The sequence below is a fragment of the Pipistrellus hanaki genome (genome assembly GCF_964339955.1).
Source record: "Pipistrellus hanaki genome assembly, chromosome: 3".
Classification (NCBI taxonomy): Eukaryota; Metazoa; Chordata; class Mammalia; order Chiroptera; family Vespertilionidae; genus Pipistrellus; species Pipistrellus hanaki.
The window spans coordinates 87,116,543-87,134,175 of record NC_140505.1 but is presented as its reverse complement, the minus strand read 5'-3'; the positions used below and the strand labels follow the sequence as shown (position 1 = coordinate 87,134,175).

Here is a 17,633-nt window from a genome sequence, read left to right as displayed (position 1 = left end):
GGGCAAGATCAGGCCATCAAGGGAGGGCAGTTAGGGGTGATCAGGAAGGCAGGCAGAGGCAGTTAGGGGCAGGAAGGTAGGTGAGCATTTAGGAGCTAGCAGTCCCAGATTGCTAGAGGGATGTCTGACTGCCAGTTTAGGCCTGAGCCTGGGCCTAAACTGGCAGTCAGACATCCCCCAAGGAGTCCCCGATTGGAGAGGGTGTAGGCTGGGCTGAGGGAACCCCCCCTCCATGCATGAATTTCATGCACTGGGCCACTAGTTTAACTATATAATTGGTCCTTTATTTATTCTAATACAGCTATTAATTTTTCCATGGTTATACTCTACCTGTATGTGACATTGTCAATCTTTCTTGATATAGCTAGACTCTAAAAATACATATAAATGCTATTTTATATAGGGATATACCTGACTGACATGGCTCTCTCTATCTTATTTCTGGGTTCATAGGTAAAGGGTGAATTAATATAAGCAAAAGTACTATTACTTGTATATGGCTTAATATTTCATAAAATTTTTTTTCCTTAATTTAGTTTTGTACATGATCACCTGAAATAGGCAAAACCAACATTAGTATTATAAACCATCTTGCAGATATGAAACTGAGGCCTAGAAAGATTGAGAGGCTTGTTCTGGATCATATGAATAATAAAGATGTGTGTGATAATTTAAAATATATGTAATAACTTCTGCAAAGAATTAGCTCATGAGCTTGTGATTTATATAAAATATTTAATTTAAAAAATATTTTAGCTCTACTTAATAAAGATTCATAAAAAATGTTTTTCAGAATTAGTTTACTTTAATAATCTCTTTGAGCCTTTATATATTTTAAATAATATCAAGCTGTAAAAGACTAGTTTAGGATGAAAGGAAGAAGAGTTTGGAAATATGTGCCTTGTTTAGAACCAACTTAAAATGACTTCCTAAAACATAAAAGAAAGCCACAAATAATTATTTAATACCAAAAAAGTTCTTAGATGGCATATTATGATTTTCACAGCTCTTTACTAGTAATTTGACATTATTAGCACATTGATTTTGCGGCATAAAAATATTATTCAACTATCATTTGTGGACAATCAGCATCTATGAAAATATATTTTTGTTTTTAGCATACCAATGAGTGGATCCATTTCAATGGGAAGATGATGGGCTTGATCCAGGGAGTACCCTGGAGCTCCTCTGAGGCCTACAGATTAAATAAAAAGAGAAAACTACCATTAAATTATCAGAAAAGAGGCATTTCCTAATCAGCAGTATTTTATGATGATTATACAAAATATACATATAAAATATACATTTACTTAAAGGTTATTTGGTAAATTTTTATGAGAATGATTAAGTTCCATCAAATGTCTTTGTAGATAGTCTTAAAAAATCATTACAATAGAGACTGCTAGTTTCCACTTAGGATGTAGAATGTAGAAAGCTAGAAAGAGTGTTAATATTATAACAAAAAACTGGATAAAATAGATGATCATAACATTTCTTGAACCCAAAATACAGCTAAGGCAACCAATGAGGCTGAAATCTAAGAAAGGCTATGCCTGCAAATAGCGATGTGTTCAAGCACAGGTTCACCTAGGCACGGGTAGATGGAAAGATGGAGCTGCCTCCCAAGAGGGCCTTCTTTCAATATAGGACAAGACAACTAAAGGCATAAACTTGAGCCACACCTCAAATCTTAAACTCAGTAAAAGCTTCCTTCAGAGGATTAATGTTTTGGGGCTTGATTGAGGTCATCAGTCATAATTTATTACATGTGATTATCTAAATATATAAAAACCTAATATGCTAAGTGTCCATTCGACTGGTTGCTATGACACTCACTGACTACCAGGGGGAAGATGCTCAATGCAGGAGCTGCAGTGATACGCAATGGCCATTTACAGAGAAATAGCTCCACAGACCTGGGGCCCACAAAGCAACACTCGGTTTCCACCAAGTGAGACACAAGCCCTACCACCACCCCAGAATGACACCCCATCAAATTGCAGCCAATGCTGCCAAGACCCCATGGCACAAAATGAGTCCCTCGGCCCAGCCTAGCCTGGAAATAGTGGCTATGGCCACCAGGTAATGATGTCATGTAGCAACGCCTGGCTTCCTCTCCTAACAACTAGACTTCTTTCAGTTTCTTCAGCCCAGGAACACTACTTGCTTTATAGCCAGGTGGTAACATTTCACACTGTAACCAAATGTCTGTGAAGCACTTTCCTATGCCTCATCTCATTTGATCCTCAAGAAGTCCTAGAATAGGTAGATAGAAGAGTCAGTGGAAACCTATTTAGAAAACAGAGATTTAGAAAGCTTAGAAACTTGACCTAACTGAAAAGAAGTAAGAAATGATGGATCTTGAAAATGACTTTAGGTTTTCTCACTGTGCAGAATTCAGTCAAAGACTGCTGCAGTTAAATATTTTACCCTTAGTTCTTCTGTGCTCAACAATAATAATCTGCTTCATGTTGATATTTACTACTGTGTTGCTAACAATTACCTGAAAGAGAAGCTGGGGTGCTTCACTGGGCTGTAAAAAGTTTAGCTAAATCAGAAAGAAGGTCTAATTAAGCAAGTCTATTCTATATTTATAAAAAGGCTAAGTTGACTTATGCATGCTTGATACATATAAAGCTCTTACTGACGCCAATTACACATGTGTGTTTTGATCTGTCTTTGTCGATCGTGAATTTGGTTGACACTTCTATTATAGAGAAAGGGTGACTAGTGATATTAAAATACTTCTTCTAATTAATTTCCTTTCAATGTGTATGAGTTTGTGCACCAGGCCACTAGTATAACGTATAATGCTTTTGAACAAGTCTAAAATTTAGTCCTTCATAATTTTCTCCCACTGCAAAACAGGTCTAGAGGCTAAGATTCCTGAGAATAGTCATATACAGGATGGGACAAAAGTAGGTTTACAGTTGTGAATATGTGAGATACAGAGGTTATTCTTGTATTATTATTATTATTATTATTTATTATATTATTTCCAAAATAAACAATGATAAACCTACTTTTGCCCAACCCTGTATATTTAAAAATGTTTGCTATACTTTACTGATTGAATGGAAGTAGTTCCACCTCCATGTTGATAACATTACCAAAAACTGTAAAATAGATTTACTTAGAAGCTTTCAGGAGACTAATTTATGCTATAAATGACTATTTTTCAGAACAATACAGAAATCAACAGACTAGAAAGATTTCAGTTAATTCACCATAGCTCATCTGTTCAGTCATGGCGACAGTGGGAATCCTGGGGCTTCCAGAGATATCTTAACTGGTGAGCTGAGCCAAGTAAATAATTTGGTCACATCCACTTCTGTTCTGATTAAATAAGTACCAATATGTCTAGGTTTTATGACAGAATTATATCACTTCAAGATGAACTTGCTGGAACTTTCAGGAATGAGTTTGGAGAAAACACATGTGAGATTACTGAATAATTTAGATTTTCCTTTTGTCAAAGACTCTTAGCTTTGTAAGGAGAAAAATGGTGTTTATATTTTTCATTGCTATATGCTCAAGACTATCTGACACACAGTGGCCATTCAAAGATTTGCTAAAGAAATTAATGAAGTTAAAAAAGGAGAGTTTGAGTCTGCATTTTCTTGATAATTGTTTCAAATCCTCTTTCTTTTACTTCTTTAACTTCTTTAGCAAATATGGGAAAATTTAATATGGGAAAAAATTTTTTTTTCTGGGTGTAGATAGAATATGGTGTAAGGACCTGACTGATTTGAAGAACTGCTTCTATTTATCAAAGATGTATTGAACACATGATCTGTATTAAAATTCTGTATTAAAATATAGCAGCAGATAAGGCAGAAAAGTGTCATACAGTTAAGTCTGCCAATTATTTACTCTGCTGTTTTTGATGATAATTTGGCAGTGTACCTTGCCTGAATTGGCACATATGTTACCTTAATTGCAGTTTTTAAGAACCACTTAGCAAGTGACTTTCTTAGGGACACCTACCTACTGTATTGTGCCATCGATTCACTGCAAACAGTCTGCTGCAGGTCACGGTCACCACAGCAGGGATAGTCAGGTGGGGCAGTGTGTTAGCTGCCACATGGGTTACTGGAGAATTTGATGGAAACTTCAGCACCATGATCACATCCTGTTGCATCTGATCTTTAAACATGAGTGGACTCTGTGGAAGGAAACACTGTTGAATAGAAAGGGAAGAGAGCAAAAGAAAACAAAAGGGATAACACAGTTAGTGAAAGCTCTGGGGAGCATGAGGTTAGCATGAGCACACAGAGAACAAAACAATGCTAACTTTGGTACTGTGAAGACAGCACAGAGAAAAGAGAGCGGGGACTCTGGTAGTCATTGATGGAGGACACTCAATTCTTAACAACCAATCTCCATGGAAGTACCACCAGACTACAATGTAAGAAGTTAGCTTATAGTTATGTGCACATGATGTAGCATAAGTATTCAATGCAATTAAAACATCAGGTTTATGGGAAAATTAGTCAAGTCAGTTACTGACACTGTTTACATAAAATATAAAGTACACAGATGGATATTTTCATTTTTTACCAGGTTGACCTGGGGTCATGGCTACTGTCTATATAATAAGAACATAATAGCCTCCTTTGACAGAGCTTTACATACATTTCTACTGTGGCAGTACTGACTGCTTATGGCCCATGCCTCCTTTCCCCAGTCTGTACTGTGAGCTTACTGAGGGCTAACCCGCTTTTAATTTTTAAACCTTTGTTTCTCAAACATCGAGGATATGACTTAAGAGATAATAGATACTACAAGTACTACTATTAAGTACTATAAAACACTATAAATACTATTATATAAAAACACAAAATAGGGATCCTGGGAATAAACAATATTTAGCTCTCATCCATGTTTTGTAATTGTTTGCTATATATATATGAATTCTCGGATACATGAACTTAAAAACTTACATGTTCTTTATAAACAGTTCCAGGTCAATTTAGTCTCTAACAATTTCCTCTAGAAAAGTAATGAATTCTAACAAGGCATAAATCCAGGATAAATATTGTTATTATTATTATTATTATTATTATTATTATTATTATTGCTAGAGGCCCAATGCATGAAGATTCATGCAGGAATAGGCCTTCTTTTCCCTGGCTTCCAACACCGCCTTCACTCTGGCCGGAGCTGCCTTTTCACTCCAACCTGGAACTGCCTTTCCAACTTCCCAAGCTGTCCAGAGGCCCAGAGTGGCTGGGGCAGTGTGGAATGCCTGTCCCTCCCTGCCCCCAGCTGCTCAGCACCTGAGTATGCAAATTAACCTGCCATCTTTGTTGGGCCAATTTGCATACTCACTCCTGATTGGCAGGAGAGCATTGTGAAGGTACGGTCAATTTGCATCTTACTCTTTTATTAGTGTAGATTATTAAACAGAGAAAACTAACTCAGGAATAAACTCTTCTTCCAAAGTATTTCATAAAGTAAGGTGTTAAGATATATTATCTTGGACAGTTTATTAAAAATGCTTCATCTGAAGGCTGGAGAGTCTATATCTACACTATGACTGGGTGTTTGTATGGGAAAGCACACTTGGTACAGTCCTTTCTGCTCTGTCACACACAAGGAACCATTCAATCAGAAGAGTTCATTAGCAACTAATCAAGGGGCTGAAATTGGTTGAGCCATTATCCTATATAATAAAAGGGTAAATATGCAAATCGTCCCCTTGGGAGTTCAAACAGCAGATCTGGAGTTTGATCGCTCGCTATGTGTGCTGACCATGGGGGCAGCGAGGACCATGGCAGGGCACTGAGGGAGTGAGGGAAGGAGGTGGGAAGGTGGGGAACTTGATCCGCCTGATCACTGGCTAGGCCTAAGAACCCTACCCATGTACAGATTTTGTGCACCAAAGAATAAAATGCTTTCATATAAACATTTTATTTATGTAGTTCACTAGGAGTTTCTCTATTGACTCCTTGAAGGTATAGAAGATGTACTTATTTGCCTCAATACAGTACTCATTATATTGCCAATGCTTACCAACATGTCTGATATAGAGAAGGGGCTCAATACAAATTTGTTAAGCAACTGACAGAATAAATGAAAGGTGTAAAAATACTTCCATCATAGCATAACAAATTATAACTTTGTGTATGCCTGCATTATGAACCATATTCCAGAGCTCTTTTTCCCAAATTAGGGTATTTGCTGCCTTGATAACTGTCTAGAAAAACTGATAAGCTATAATTCATCACATTTTGTGCAAATACATTTTTATCTTACAGCATTTTTTTATTAGAGAAACAATAGTAAAACTTAACTTTTAAAAAATCTAAATAAGTTTATCAGAATTTTTTATTTTCTTCAAATTAGATAAAGAAGGAAATGTTCATTATTTGCTAATAAATTGAAAAAGGACTGCTTTGTTATGAAAATAAAAATAATAGAGGAAGGAAGATGGTGACGGGCAGAAAGATAAGGAGGAAGAGAGTGTGAGAGAGTGAGGGAACAATAGAGTATGTGGATGTGTGTGGTGTGTGTGTGTATGAGCTAGGGACAGTTAGATTCTGCAGGTCTTCTGAGGGGCTGCCAAACCAGGCAGTCTTAGATGTCAGAGCTCCACTCCAATACAGACACTCCAGGGTAGCCAGTGTGAGCACAGAGACCATGCCATCTTGAGAAACAGATGCTTGAGACTAGGATCCTGGCCTCAGCACCACCCAGTACGATCTAAGACACAAACCAGGACCCTGCAGCCACTGGGGACAGAGACCTGCGACCACAGCTGCAGACCCACAGACACTAAGAATCCAGACGTTCCTGCCATAGAATTCTGTGAGTCACAGAGCTTTTCCCCTCCCAGCAGGCTCATGGGCAGAGCCATAGTAACTGATAGACATGCCCCTCGTGTTGGCTGCAGCTTCGCTACAGGAATTTGAGCCTTGGAGTGCGTAGACACTGGGAATTTGTTCTCTGCAATGCAATCGTGGGACCAAACCTGAAGCCATGCAGGGTGGCAGTGCCACCTGACGTCAATTCTGGGCAAGTGTACACAAAAGTCTGTTTTCCAGAGCACAGGAGCAGACCTCCTGCTGACCTCCTGTGCAACCCAGTTCCCCAAGCTGACCAGGGCCCCAATTCACAGGGAGGCAACACTGAGCACCAGTGACTTGACTCTGTTTCTTATTGCATGCACCTGGGTGCAATAAGAAACAGAGTCAACTGCCCTCCCCTGCTGGCCGTCTTCTGCTGGCCATCTTGCGTACACATGGGGGCGGGATCTTTGACCACATGGGGGGAACCATATTGTGTGTTGGAGTGATGGTCAATCTGCATATTACTCTTTTATTAGATAGGGTAGAGGGCTGGTGCATGGATGGGGGCCAGCTGGTTTGCCTTGAAGGGTGTCCCAGATCAGGGTGGGGGTTCCCTTGGAGTGTGGGGCAGCCTGAACAAGGGGCTTGAGGTGGTTTTCAGGCCGGCCATGCCCCCTGGAGACCCAAATGGAGGCCCTCGTATCTGGAATTTATTTACCTTCTCCAACTGAAACTTTTTAGCATGGAGCAGAGCCAAGCCTCCTGCTCACTCCATGGTGGCAGACATTTCTGTTGGAGTTTATTATCCTTCTATAATTAAAACTTTGTAGCCTTAAGCAGAGGCCTGGGCTGGCCAGGCTGTGTGGAAAGTTTTTCTTCTTCCATTACTGGGGGCAACCCTAGCCTCCTGCTCTTTCCAGCTCCGTGGCTGCGGCCATTTCTGTTTGGATTTGTTTACTTTCCATAATTGAAATTTTGTAGCCTTGAGTGGAGGCTTAGGCTGGCAAGGGCAGGAGGAAAGCTTGGCTTCTTCCATTGCTTGGGAAATCCAAGCCTTCTTCCTGCTCTCTGTGGCTGTAGCCATCTTGATTGGGTTTATTTGCATACTCACTCTGATTGGCTGGTGGGTGTGGCTGGTGGGTATAGTGGAGTGATGGTTAATTTGCATATTACTCTTTTATTAAGTAGAATGATTGTGTGACCAAATTGATCAAAGAAGAAATTAAAAACATCCTGGAAACTAATGACAATAAAAACACAACAATCCAAAATCTATGGGACACAATGAAAGCAGTCCTGAAAGGGAAGTTTATAGCACTACAGGCCTACCTCAAAAAACAAGGAAAAAAATGATAGTAAATCCTCTAACTCTACAACTCCAAGAATTAGAAAGAAAGCAATAAGAAAAGCCTAGAGTGAGCAGAAGGAAGGAGAAAATAAAGATCATAGAGAAGTAAATGGCATAGAGACCAAAAACAATACAAGAGATCAAGGACATGAAGAGCTGGTTCTTGAAAGGATAAACAAAATTTCTGAACCTCTAGCCAAGCTCACTAAGAAGCAAAGAGAGAGGACCCAAATAAACAAAATCATAAATGGAAGAGGGAAAATAACAACAGACCCCACAGAAATACAAAGGATTGTTGGCCAATAACTATGGAAGAAACTGAAGCAGTCATCAAAAAGCTCCCAGCAAACAAAGCCCATGGCCATACAGCTTCACAGGGAAGTTTTACCAAACATGTAAGGAAGAACTAAAACCTATTCCCCTCATACTATTCCAAAAAAATAAAGATGAAGGAACACTTCCAAGCTCACTCTACGAAGCCAGCATTACCCTAATACCAAAAGCAGTTAAAGACAACACAATGAAAGAGAATTACAGGCCAATATCCCTCATGAACATAGATGCAAAAATCCTCAACAAAATTCTAGAAAATCAGATCCAGCAGTACATCAGAAAGATCATACACCATGACCAAGTAGGATTTATCCCAGGGATGCAAGGTTGGTACAATATCCACAAATCAACAAATGTGATACATCACATAAACAAACTGAGAGATAAAAATCACATAGTCATATCAATTGATGCAGAAAAAGTATTTGACAAAATCCAACACCCTTTCTTGGTAAAAACTCTCAGCAAGATAGAAATAGAAGGATCATACCTCAACATAATAAAAGCCTTATATGACAAACCCACAGCCAACATCATACTCAATGGGCAAAAACTAAAACCATTTCCCCGAAAAACAGGAACATGACAGGGATGCCCACTTTCACCATTCCTGTTCGACATAGTGCTGGAAGTACTAGCCATTGTAATCAGACAGAAATAAAATATATCTAAATTGGAAAGGAAGAAGTAAAATTGTCCTTATTCACAGATGACATGATACTGTACATAGAAAACCCTAAAGACTCCATCAAAAAAGTTATTCGACTAAATAAATGAATTTGGCAAAGTAGCAGGATACAAAATTAATGCCAAGAAATTTATGTTATTTCTTTATACCAAAAGTGAACTTACATAAAGAGAGACTAAAAAAGCAATCCCACTTGCAATCATACAAAAAAATTAAGATGCCTAGAAATAAACTTAACTAAGAAGGTAAAACACCTATATATGAAAAACTAGAGGAGACTGAAAAAAGAGATAGAGGAAGATGTAAACAGATGGAAGAATATACTGTGTTCATGGATTGGCAGAATCAACATCATCAAAATGTCCATACTACCCAAAGCAATCTACAGATTCAATGCACTCCCCATTAAAATAATAATGGCATATGTCACAGACCTAGAACGACCTCTCCAAAAATTCATCTGGAATAAAAAAGGACCCCAAATAGCTGCAGCAATCCTGAGAAAGAAGAACAAAGTAGGTGGGATCTCAATAACAGTATCAAGCTGTATTACAAAGCCACTGTTCTCAAAACAGCCTGGTACTGGCAAAAGAATAGATATAGATCAATGAAAAAGAATACAGAACCCAGAAATCAACCCAAACCACTATGCCCAATTAATATTGATAAAGGAGGCAAGAGCATACAATGAAGTCGAGACCTTCTCTTCAACAAATGGTGTTGGGAAAATTGGACAGATACATGCAAAAAAATGAAACTAGATCACCAACTTACACCATATGCAAAAATAAACTCAAAATGGATACAGGACTTAAAAATAAGATGGGAAACCATAAAAATTCTAGAAGAATTTACAGGCAGCAAAATATCACATGCCAAAACAATTTCTTCATTGATACTGCTTCGAGGGCACTGGAAAGTAAAGAGAAAATAGACAAATGGGATTATACCAAAATAAAAAGCTTTTGCACAGCAAAGGAAGCCATCAATAAAACAAGAAAGCCCACTGAATAGGAGAACATATTTGCCAATGTTATCACTGATAAGTGTTTTATCTGCAACATTTACAGGGAACTCATACAACTTAATAAAAGAAAGATTAACAATCCAATAAAAAATGGGCAAAAGACCTAAATAGATATTTCTGGAAAGAAGACAGAAGGAAGGCCAAAAGACATATAAAAACATGCTCAAAGTCACTAATCATCAGAGAGATGCAAATCAAAACAACAATGTGGTCCATCTCACATCTGTCAGAATGGCTATAATCAACAAATCAACAAACAACAAGTGTTGGCAAGGATTCGGAGAAAAAGGAACCCTAGTGCATTGCTGGTGTGAATGCAGACTGGTGCAGCCACTGTGGAGAACAGTATAGAGTTTCCTCAAAAAATTAAAAATGGAATTCCCACTTGACCCTGTGATCCCACTTGTAGGAATATATCCCAAGAATCAAGAAACACCAATCAGAAAGGATATATGCACCCTATGGTCATAGCAGCACAATTTATAATAGCTAAAATTTGCAAACAGCCTAAATGCCCATCGGCAGATGAGTAGATTAAAAAACTGTGGTACTTCTACAAAACGGAATACTATACTGAGGTAAAAAAGAAGAAATTCTTACCATTTGCAATAGCATCTATGGAACTGGAAAGCATTATGCTAAGATAAATAAGCCAGTCATAGAAAGATAAATATCACATGATCTTACTCATTTATGGAATATAATGAACAACATAAACTGATGAACAAAAACAGATCCAGAGACAGAGAAGCATTGATCAGACTGTTAAACCTCACAGGGAAGGTAGGAAAGGGTGGGGGTAAGTGGGAGAGATCAACCAAAGGACTTGTATGAATGCATATAAGCCTAATCAATGGACACAGACAACATGGGGGTGAGTGCAGGATTTGGGGGGGGGGGAGGTTAATGAAGGGATGAGGACACATGTGTAATACCTTAATAAAGAAATTAAAAAAGCAAAATAATATTATTTTTTCCATTGCAAATGGAAAAGGAAAATTTAACTTAAATTAAATTGCTAATGATGATTGATGACACCAGTTAATGTTTATTGAGAACTTATTATATGCCAGGTGCTGGTCTAAGTGGCATACATATTAAGTAATGAAACTCTCAGGTATGATGAAATGTAAAGAGAAGTTAAATATACCTTGCCTAAGTCACTCACTAGTTAGTGGTGGAGATGGTATGTCACCCACCTCTGGCTCTGGAGCCCTTGTTCTTAACCCCTCTGTTCAACTGCCACTCTGTGGTGACCATAAATTACTTCTATGCATCTTTTCTTACAATGATCTATTGCCCTTATCTCACCTTGCCCAAAAAGATTAAATTGGACAATATGTTTTGTTTATATGTTTTTCATACTAATTTATAAATTGAACCTAATTTTGGTGGGGGTACACTTAAGACTGCATGTGTATGGATGAGTTTATGTTGAGGCAGATAGTTGGAGAAGATGGCTATTTTGTGAACCCCAAATTTTGAGCTAGCTTCAGCAAGACTGTACTCTCTTCTCTGTTTCTCCTTAGGGTATCAATAAATATCTAGGTAAAGAGTTAACCAATATATTGAGAAGCCTTTAAAAATGTTGCTAAAAAATAACTTTTATTTGATGTATATCCAGCTATAAGAAAGAAAATTTCAACAAGCTGATATGTCTTACCAGGTGCATGGCAGAGCTCCGAGGTGGATGTGGCTCAATAAGTAACTGAGATGGTGTCTGTCCAAAGTTTTGTATCTGTGCTTCCATGGCCTGCAGGAGAAGGGGAGTGATTATCATAATCAATAGGCATCAACGAGGGAGGTCAAGATTCTCTGACAATGCAAGTGTATCCCAAGTCAGCCATGAAGGAAATTCAGAAAATTCCCTGGGTGCTCTTCTCTCAGAGTCATCCAAGTGTTAGTATTTTTTAGACAAGCTTTTATTTCCTTCCAAATGTGCTTCTGCTAACCAAGTTACTATTCTGACTTGAAAGCTGGGGTTAATTGTGGAAATGTTAACCTGTGAGAAAATGCATGCAGCTAAAGACCAAAGAACTAAAGAACCTGCTTAACACTAAATACAACACATATACCTCAATAAAGTCATTTGTAAGAAGGAACGTCTGAAGGTCTCTAATAAAATAAGCTTCTGGAATCTTTATGGGAATAAAAAAAAGAGACATGAAATCCACAGACAACACAAAATATAATTCAGAAAAATCACATGTTCTAATAAATTCAGAAGACAATCAGTAGAAATAATACTAAGTATTTTGTATAAAGATTAAATGTAGCAAAACGTTCACTACAAAAATATATTTTAACATGCTATGCTGCTTTAAGATGAATCCTGGGAATACTATTTTAAGGTATAAATTTATTACTTTCAAAAGGTTTCTGAAATTCTAGAGAAAGCTAGCCTAATCAGGATACCATTATTTGAGCATCCTGAGCTATGCAATATTTCATTATGGCCTATGTAGATGGAAATATTAATTAGATTTTAAAGCTTCTAATGAATAAAAATTATTTTAGACTCCATATTATCTGGACTGTATACTTTTTATTGTATATATGTCAAAGAGATAATCTTGAAAACTAAGTATATCTTCTATATGTAAATTTTATAGGCAAAATATTTCAATATATTAAGGTAGACTAATGGAAGTAATTTTCTGAAATATTATATGTAATTTAATTTAGCAAGGAGAACCACATTATTTACTATGATAATTACTCTGTTACCATGCTAATTTCCCTCCTAAATAATGTGCCATTTTGTTGCATATAAAAGTGAAATATGAAAATCATTGCTGAGTGCAGGTAAGTTGATAGATAGCTCTCAACACAATACTGCCACTAATTATATTACTATCTACAATTCTCATTTATAAAGTACTTAAATTTAACAACATGTCCTCTTAAGCTGCAATTCAAGAAAATACTTTTCAATAAAAGTGTTAATTTTCAAATTTACTAGCAATATTAACCATGAATGCATCATTATTTGCCAGATTTTAGCATAAATGGGGCTTTGGTTCTTTTACTTGCAGAAACATTAGGATAAATTATTAAATCTCTTTAAGTGGTGCCCAATTTTAATGTATACATTTATTTGCATGGTGTCCACACATATGCAAAGTGTGACTATTTACCTTAATTTTACTCAAACGGCATATTTTATCATCTGAAGGCAAGATTTATGATTGTATAATGGGGAAATGATCATTTCTGGCTAGGTTCACATTATTAATAACAAACTCTTGAGAATTATTGAAAAAATGAGTACTTTTATTGTTAAAGCTTTCATGATTAGAAAATGTCCAATACCTAGCTCAATGTATAATGAAGAGCTCAAGTCTCTCTGACAATAGATACTATTGCTTGTGCTTTTATTCCTTAAGAAAGAGGACCAGGGAGGGACTAGGGAGACAAGGATAAAATTAAACACATTTAAATCTCTGGATCAGTGCCTTGAACTTAGCAGGTTCTTAGCAACTTAAATGTTTCTAAAAGGAATGAATCAACAAACATGCTTTGCTTTACTTTAATGTTTTTCTGAAAGGAAAGTATTAAAATTATACTAGAAAATATTATGAAACTGATTTAATTTCCAGAAATCTTCCAAACAGCTCTCTTCAGTGGGTCCTGTCTTTGATCCTTTTTGGACAGAGGTAGAATACACATACATATATGTCTTAAATGAATCCCAAATTGAATCAGGATAAATTTTAAGTTGTGGTCAATTTCACCTTTTTATTATGCCATCTATTCATACATTGACCTTTTATTTCTTGTTAGTCTAAACCGAATTCCTCTTCTTTGTGATCTAAAGGTTCTGATTCTAATCATTACCTTTTAGCTATCTTGTAATTCTGCCTTCTAATAACTCCTTATCCTCTAATTTAAAAATGTATAAGTCTTGCCCTGGATAGGTGTTCAGTTGGCTGGAGCCTTGTCCTATCCACCAAAAAGTTGCGAATTCAATTCCTGGTCAGGGCACAGGTTGATATCTCGTTAAGGGAAAGCATATTTCTCTCTCTCTCTCTCTCTTTCTCTCTCTCTCACTAAAATAAATAAAAACATAATCTTAGGTGAGGATTAAAAAAAAAGTCTTTCCAATCTTGAAAAAGCACGCTGTTTCTCCTAAATTCTGTTTCTTGTCATTACCAAAATGTATAAATGGAAAGTGAGCGCCTACTTACTTTCTTCACCTTCTCCCCATCATGTGTTTTCTATGCTCCCCCACTTTTAATATGCCATCCATGTCTTCTTTATTATGGAGAAGGAAGAGTGCACAAGGATGTACAACCAATGGAGAATAGGTGCAGTTATTCTAATTACTCTCTGATAGAGGAGAAGACCCTCCCTTCAGGAGAATCTTGGGCAGGGTTCTAGCTCCTTCCCAGACTCTCTAAATCATAGTGAATGTCCTCCATATTCTCACAGCACTCCTCTTTTTATTGTGGAGTTCAACACAATTCTTCACATGATTGTTTGGTCTGAATCACTGAAAGTCAAGACTGTGATTTAGTCCTACAGAGTCCAAAATATTTACTACATTTAGAAGTGGGGCAATTGTGGGATATTTGTGCAAAATCTGAAAGATAGCCTAGAAGAAGAAAAGCACGGTAATAGAGAAAACTTAAGAGTTCTTTACTTTTTGCAATTCAGTACTGCAAAAATAACTGACAAAGATTTGTTAAGTTGTTACTCTATGCCAAGGAATACAAAATCAGATACCAGACTACATCAGGAAGGTTTAAACCTCTAAGGTCATAAGATGAGTTAGTTAATCAGGGTGCGTGGCAGGTAGAAGGACCACAGCGGAGGCCAGCCAAGAGTGCCAGGGAGCCGAGGGGAGTGATTGTATATCAGATGCAGGGTAAAAGTAGGAAGTAGGTACAGTAGGACTATTAGAAAAAAGACTTTCAGAAAAAGGGCACAAACTGAGGTCTGAAGGTTAAGTAGGAATTAGCTAGTCCGCAGCATTAAATATCAAATATTTTTTGCAGTATAGAATTTTTTCATTAATAATTTCCAAATATATTAAAACACCTTCAAATAACTTCTTAATGATAATTAAGTAGGAAGAAAAGCAAAGAAGAATGTAAACTAATTTATGCATAGGGGAACAAACAAAGTGAATTTGAACAGTAATTTTCAGATTTCATACAGATGTATGACGTGTAACTTTTATTCAGCTCTCTGTTTTCTGACTTACTTTTCACAAGCTCTTGCTAGTAATCTTCCACTGTGTATGGCTGCGTAATCTATGCCCTGTACTACAGTGTTTAATTAGGGAACAAATAAAGGATAAAATCTACCTCAATTGCCAGAAAAAGCTGCACTTTTTGTAATCCTTCCTCCTAAAGAGGGTATCTTTTTTTATTTGCATGAGGGGCCATATGTGCTGCATGTAGCTGTGACATGTGCCTTATTTATTTATTTTTTTTTTACCTGCTCCATGTCTTGCTTAATTGCTTTTTTTTTCCCTTCTTGACTTCACTCCCAAGAAAATCCTATCTCCTTTATGAATAAAGATATGTAACTGGGATTAAATCTTCAGAAGAGGAAAAATATGCTGTGGGGTATGGATATTATATGTGTGCATATTAATATGAAAGACCTCACAGCCAAGGTAACAATGAATGCAGTGATAGTAAGTCAAAGTTCAGAACAATCTTCAAATAAATTCAAAAATTTCTGAAAGAAAAAAATTAATTTTTAAGTGAATAAGTGTGCTAGTAGATTCCCCTCTCATTATATTTACTAGTAGATACAAACTTTGGTTAATCTTGTCTTTTCCACAATGCAGCTAAATTTAACCAGATACATTTTTCTCCTGTAGAAGCTTACAACTTTTAATATTTTTTATTAAGTGTTATTTAGTATTGTCTTTCAGATGAAGTGGCATCAGGTCTAAGTGCCATGAGAGAGACTATATGAGGAAGCTAATAAGGTGGCTGTTAAATGACCAGTTTTATCTATTTTTCTTGGTGTGTGCAATTTTTTAAATTGTTTTCCAGAAAAGTCCGCATTTTATGAAGTACTTCAGATTATGCTACTCACAGTACAAAATATCAGACTAGTCAAAACTGGTTTGGCTCAGTGGGTAGAGCATCGGCCGTGGACTGAAGGGTCCCAGGTTCAATTCCGGTCAAGGACAAGTACCCTGGTTGCGGACACATCCCCGGTTGGGGGGTGTGCAAGAGGCAGTTGATCAATGTTTCTCTCTCATCAATGTTTCTAACTCTTTATCCCTATCTCTTCCTCTCTGTAAAAAATCAATAAAATATATTAAAACTATATATATGGGAGACTATGTCCACATCGCTAGACAATTATTAAGAACGAGAAGCCTGATGCATGAATTCGTGCACTGGTGGGATCCCTCAGCCTGGCCTATACCCTTTCCCAATCCAGGACCCATCGGGGGATGTCAGACCCCAGGGTTTGGGACAAAACCAGCAGACCAACATCCACCAAGGAATGTAGTAGTGCATGAAGCAGCAGGTGGCCAGAGAGGAGCCTGGCCCAAAGCTGCATCACTCCAGCTCATCCCAGCCCCTCTACACCTGCTGCTTGTTAGCGCTGCCATGGAGGTGGGAGAGGCTTGAGCCACTGCAGTTGTGCTTGCCAGCCATGAGCCTGGTGTCTGGTGCCCTTTGGTCAGCTGAACTGCACTCCCACTGTGGGAGAGCACTGACCACCAGGGGACAGATTCTACATTGAGCATCTGCCTCCTGGTGGTCAGTGTGCATCATTGTGACTGGTTGACCAGTCGTTTGGTCATTTGGTAGCTTAGGCTTTTATATATATAGATAGGTTTTCAGAAAATTCAAGAAAAAATTTGTAAAAGTGATTGCCTGGGAGCACAGAGAAGGAATTTCAAAATAATTTCCTCAGTATTATATTATTTCACTGTACATTTCTTACTAAGACTCATAGACAAAGAGTAGGCAGACAGCTCTGATGGGGGTTGGGGATGGGTGGAGGTGGAAGAGGTCATAGAGGGGATAAATGGTGATGGAGAAAATAAAATAAAATAAAAATTTTATTAAAACAAAATGATCTTATGTTACTGCTTTAAAGTAGATACTATTCTTTGTACAAAAACAAAAACAAAAACAAAACCATAAAAATTTGACATAAAACTAAAAATATATGTGATTTATATAATCTTTCTGTTCTATCTCCAAGTCTACCAATTCTATACCAAATAGAAAAACAAAAACAATGGGTTTTTGAGAAGTCTACAACATTAAAGAAAAGATTACTTAATGGCAGACTATATTTTAACTGATAAGCTTTGTTTCTGGTGTATTATTGTAATAAAATAAGATCATACAAAGCATTACTTTTTAATGCTGGAAAAACAGGACCAACATAAATCAAACAAATAATATCTTCAGTTTGTTAGTTCTTTCTTTATAGACATTAAACTATATAAATATTAAAATT

The 17,633-nt window shown here is 37.1% G+C and overlaps 1 protein-coding gene across 4 annotated transcripts in view; it reads right to left on the bottom strand.

Annotated features, from left to right (window-relative positions):
• NBEA (neurobeachin) overlaps positions 1 to 17,633 on the bottom strand; it is a 796,980-nt gene that overhangs the window by 29,134 nt on the left and 750,213 nt on the right. For 3 of the 4 annotated variants that reach the window (XM_084879290.1, XM_084879292.1, XM_084879293.1), the window contains 3 exons: positions 11,851 to 11,940; positions 3,988 to 4,180; positions 1,124 to 1,195 (listed from right to left, as the gene is read on the bottom strand). In XM_084879290.1, coding sequence (XP_084735416.1) covers positions 1,124 to 1,195; positions 3,988 to 4,180; positions 11,851 to 11,940 — 355 coding nt within the window. The remainder of the gene's footprint in view (positions 1 to 1,123; positions 1,196 to 3,987; positions 4,181 to 11,850; positions 11,941 to 17,633) is intronic. The other variant, XM_084879291.1, reaches the window with a different exon arrangement.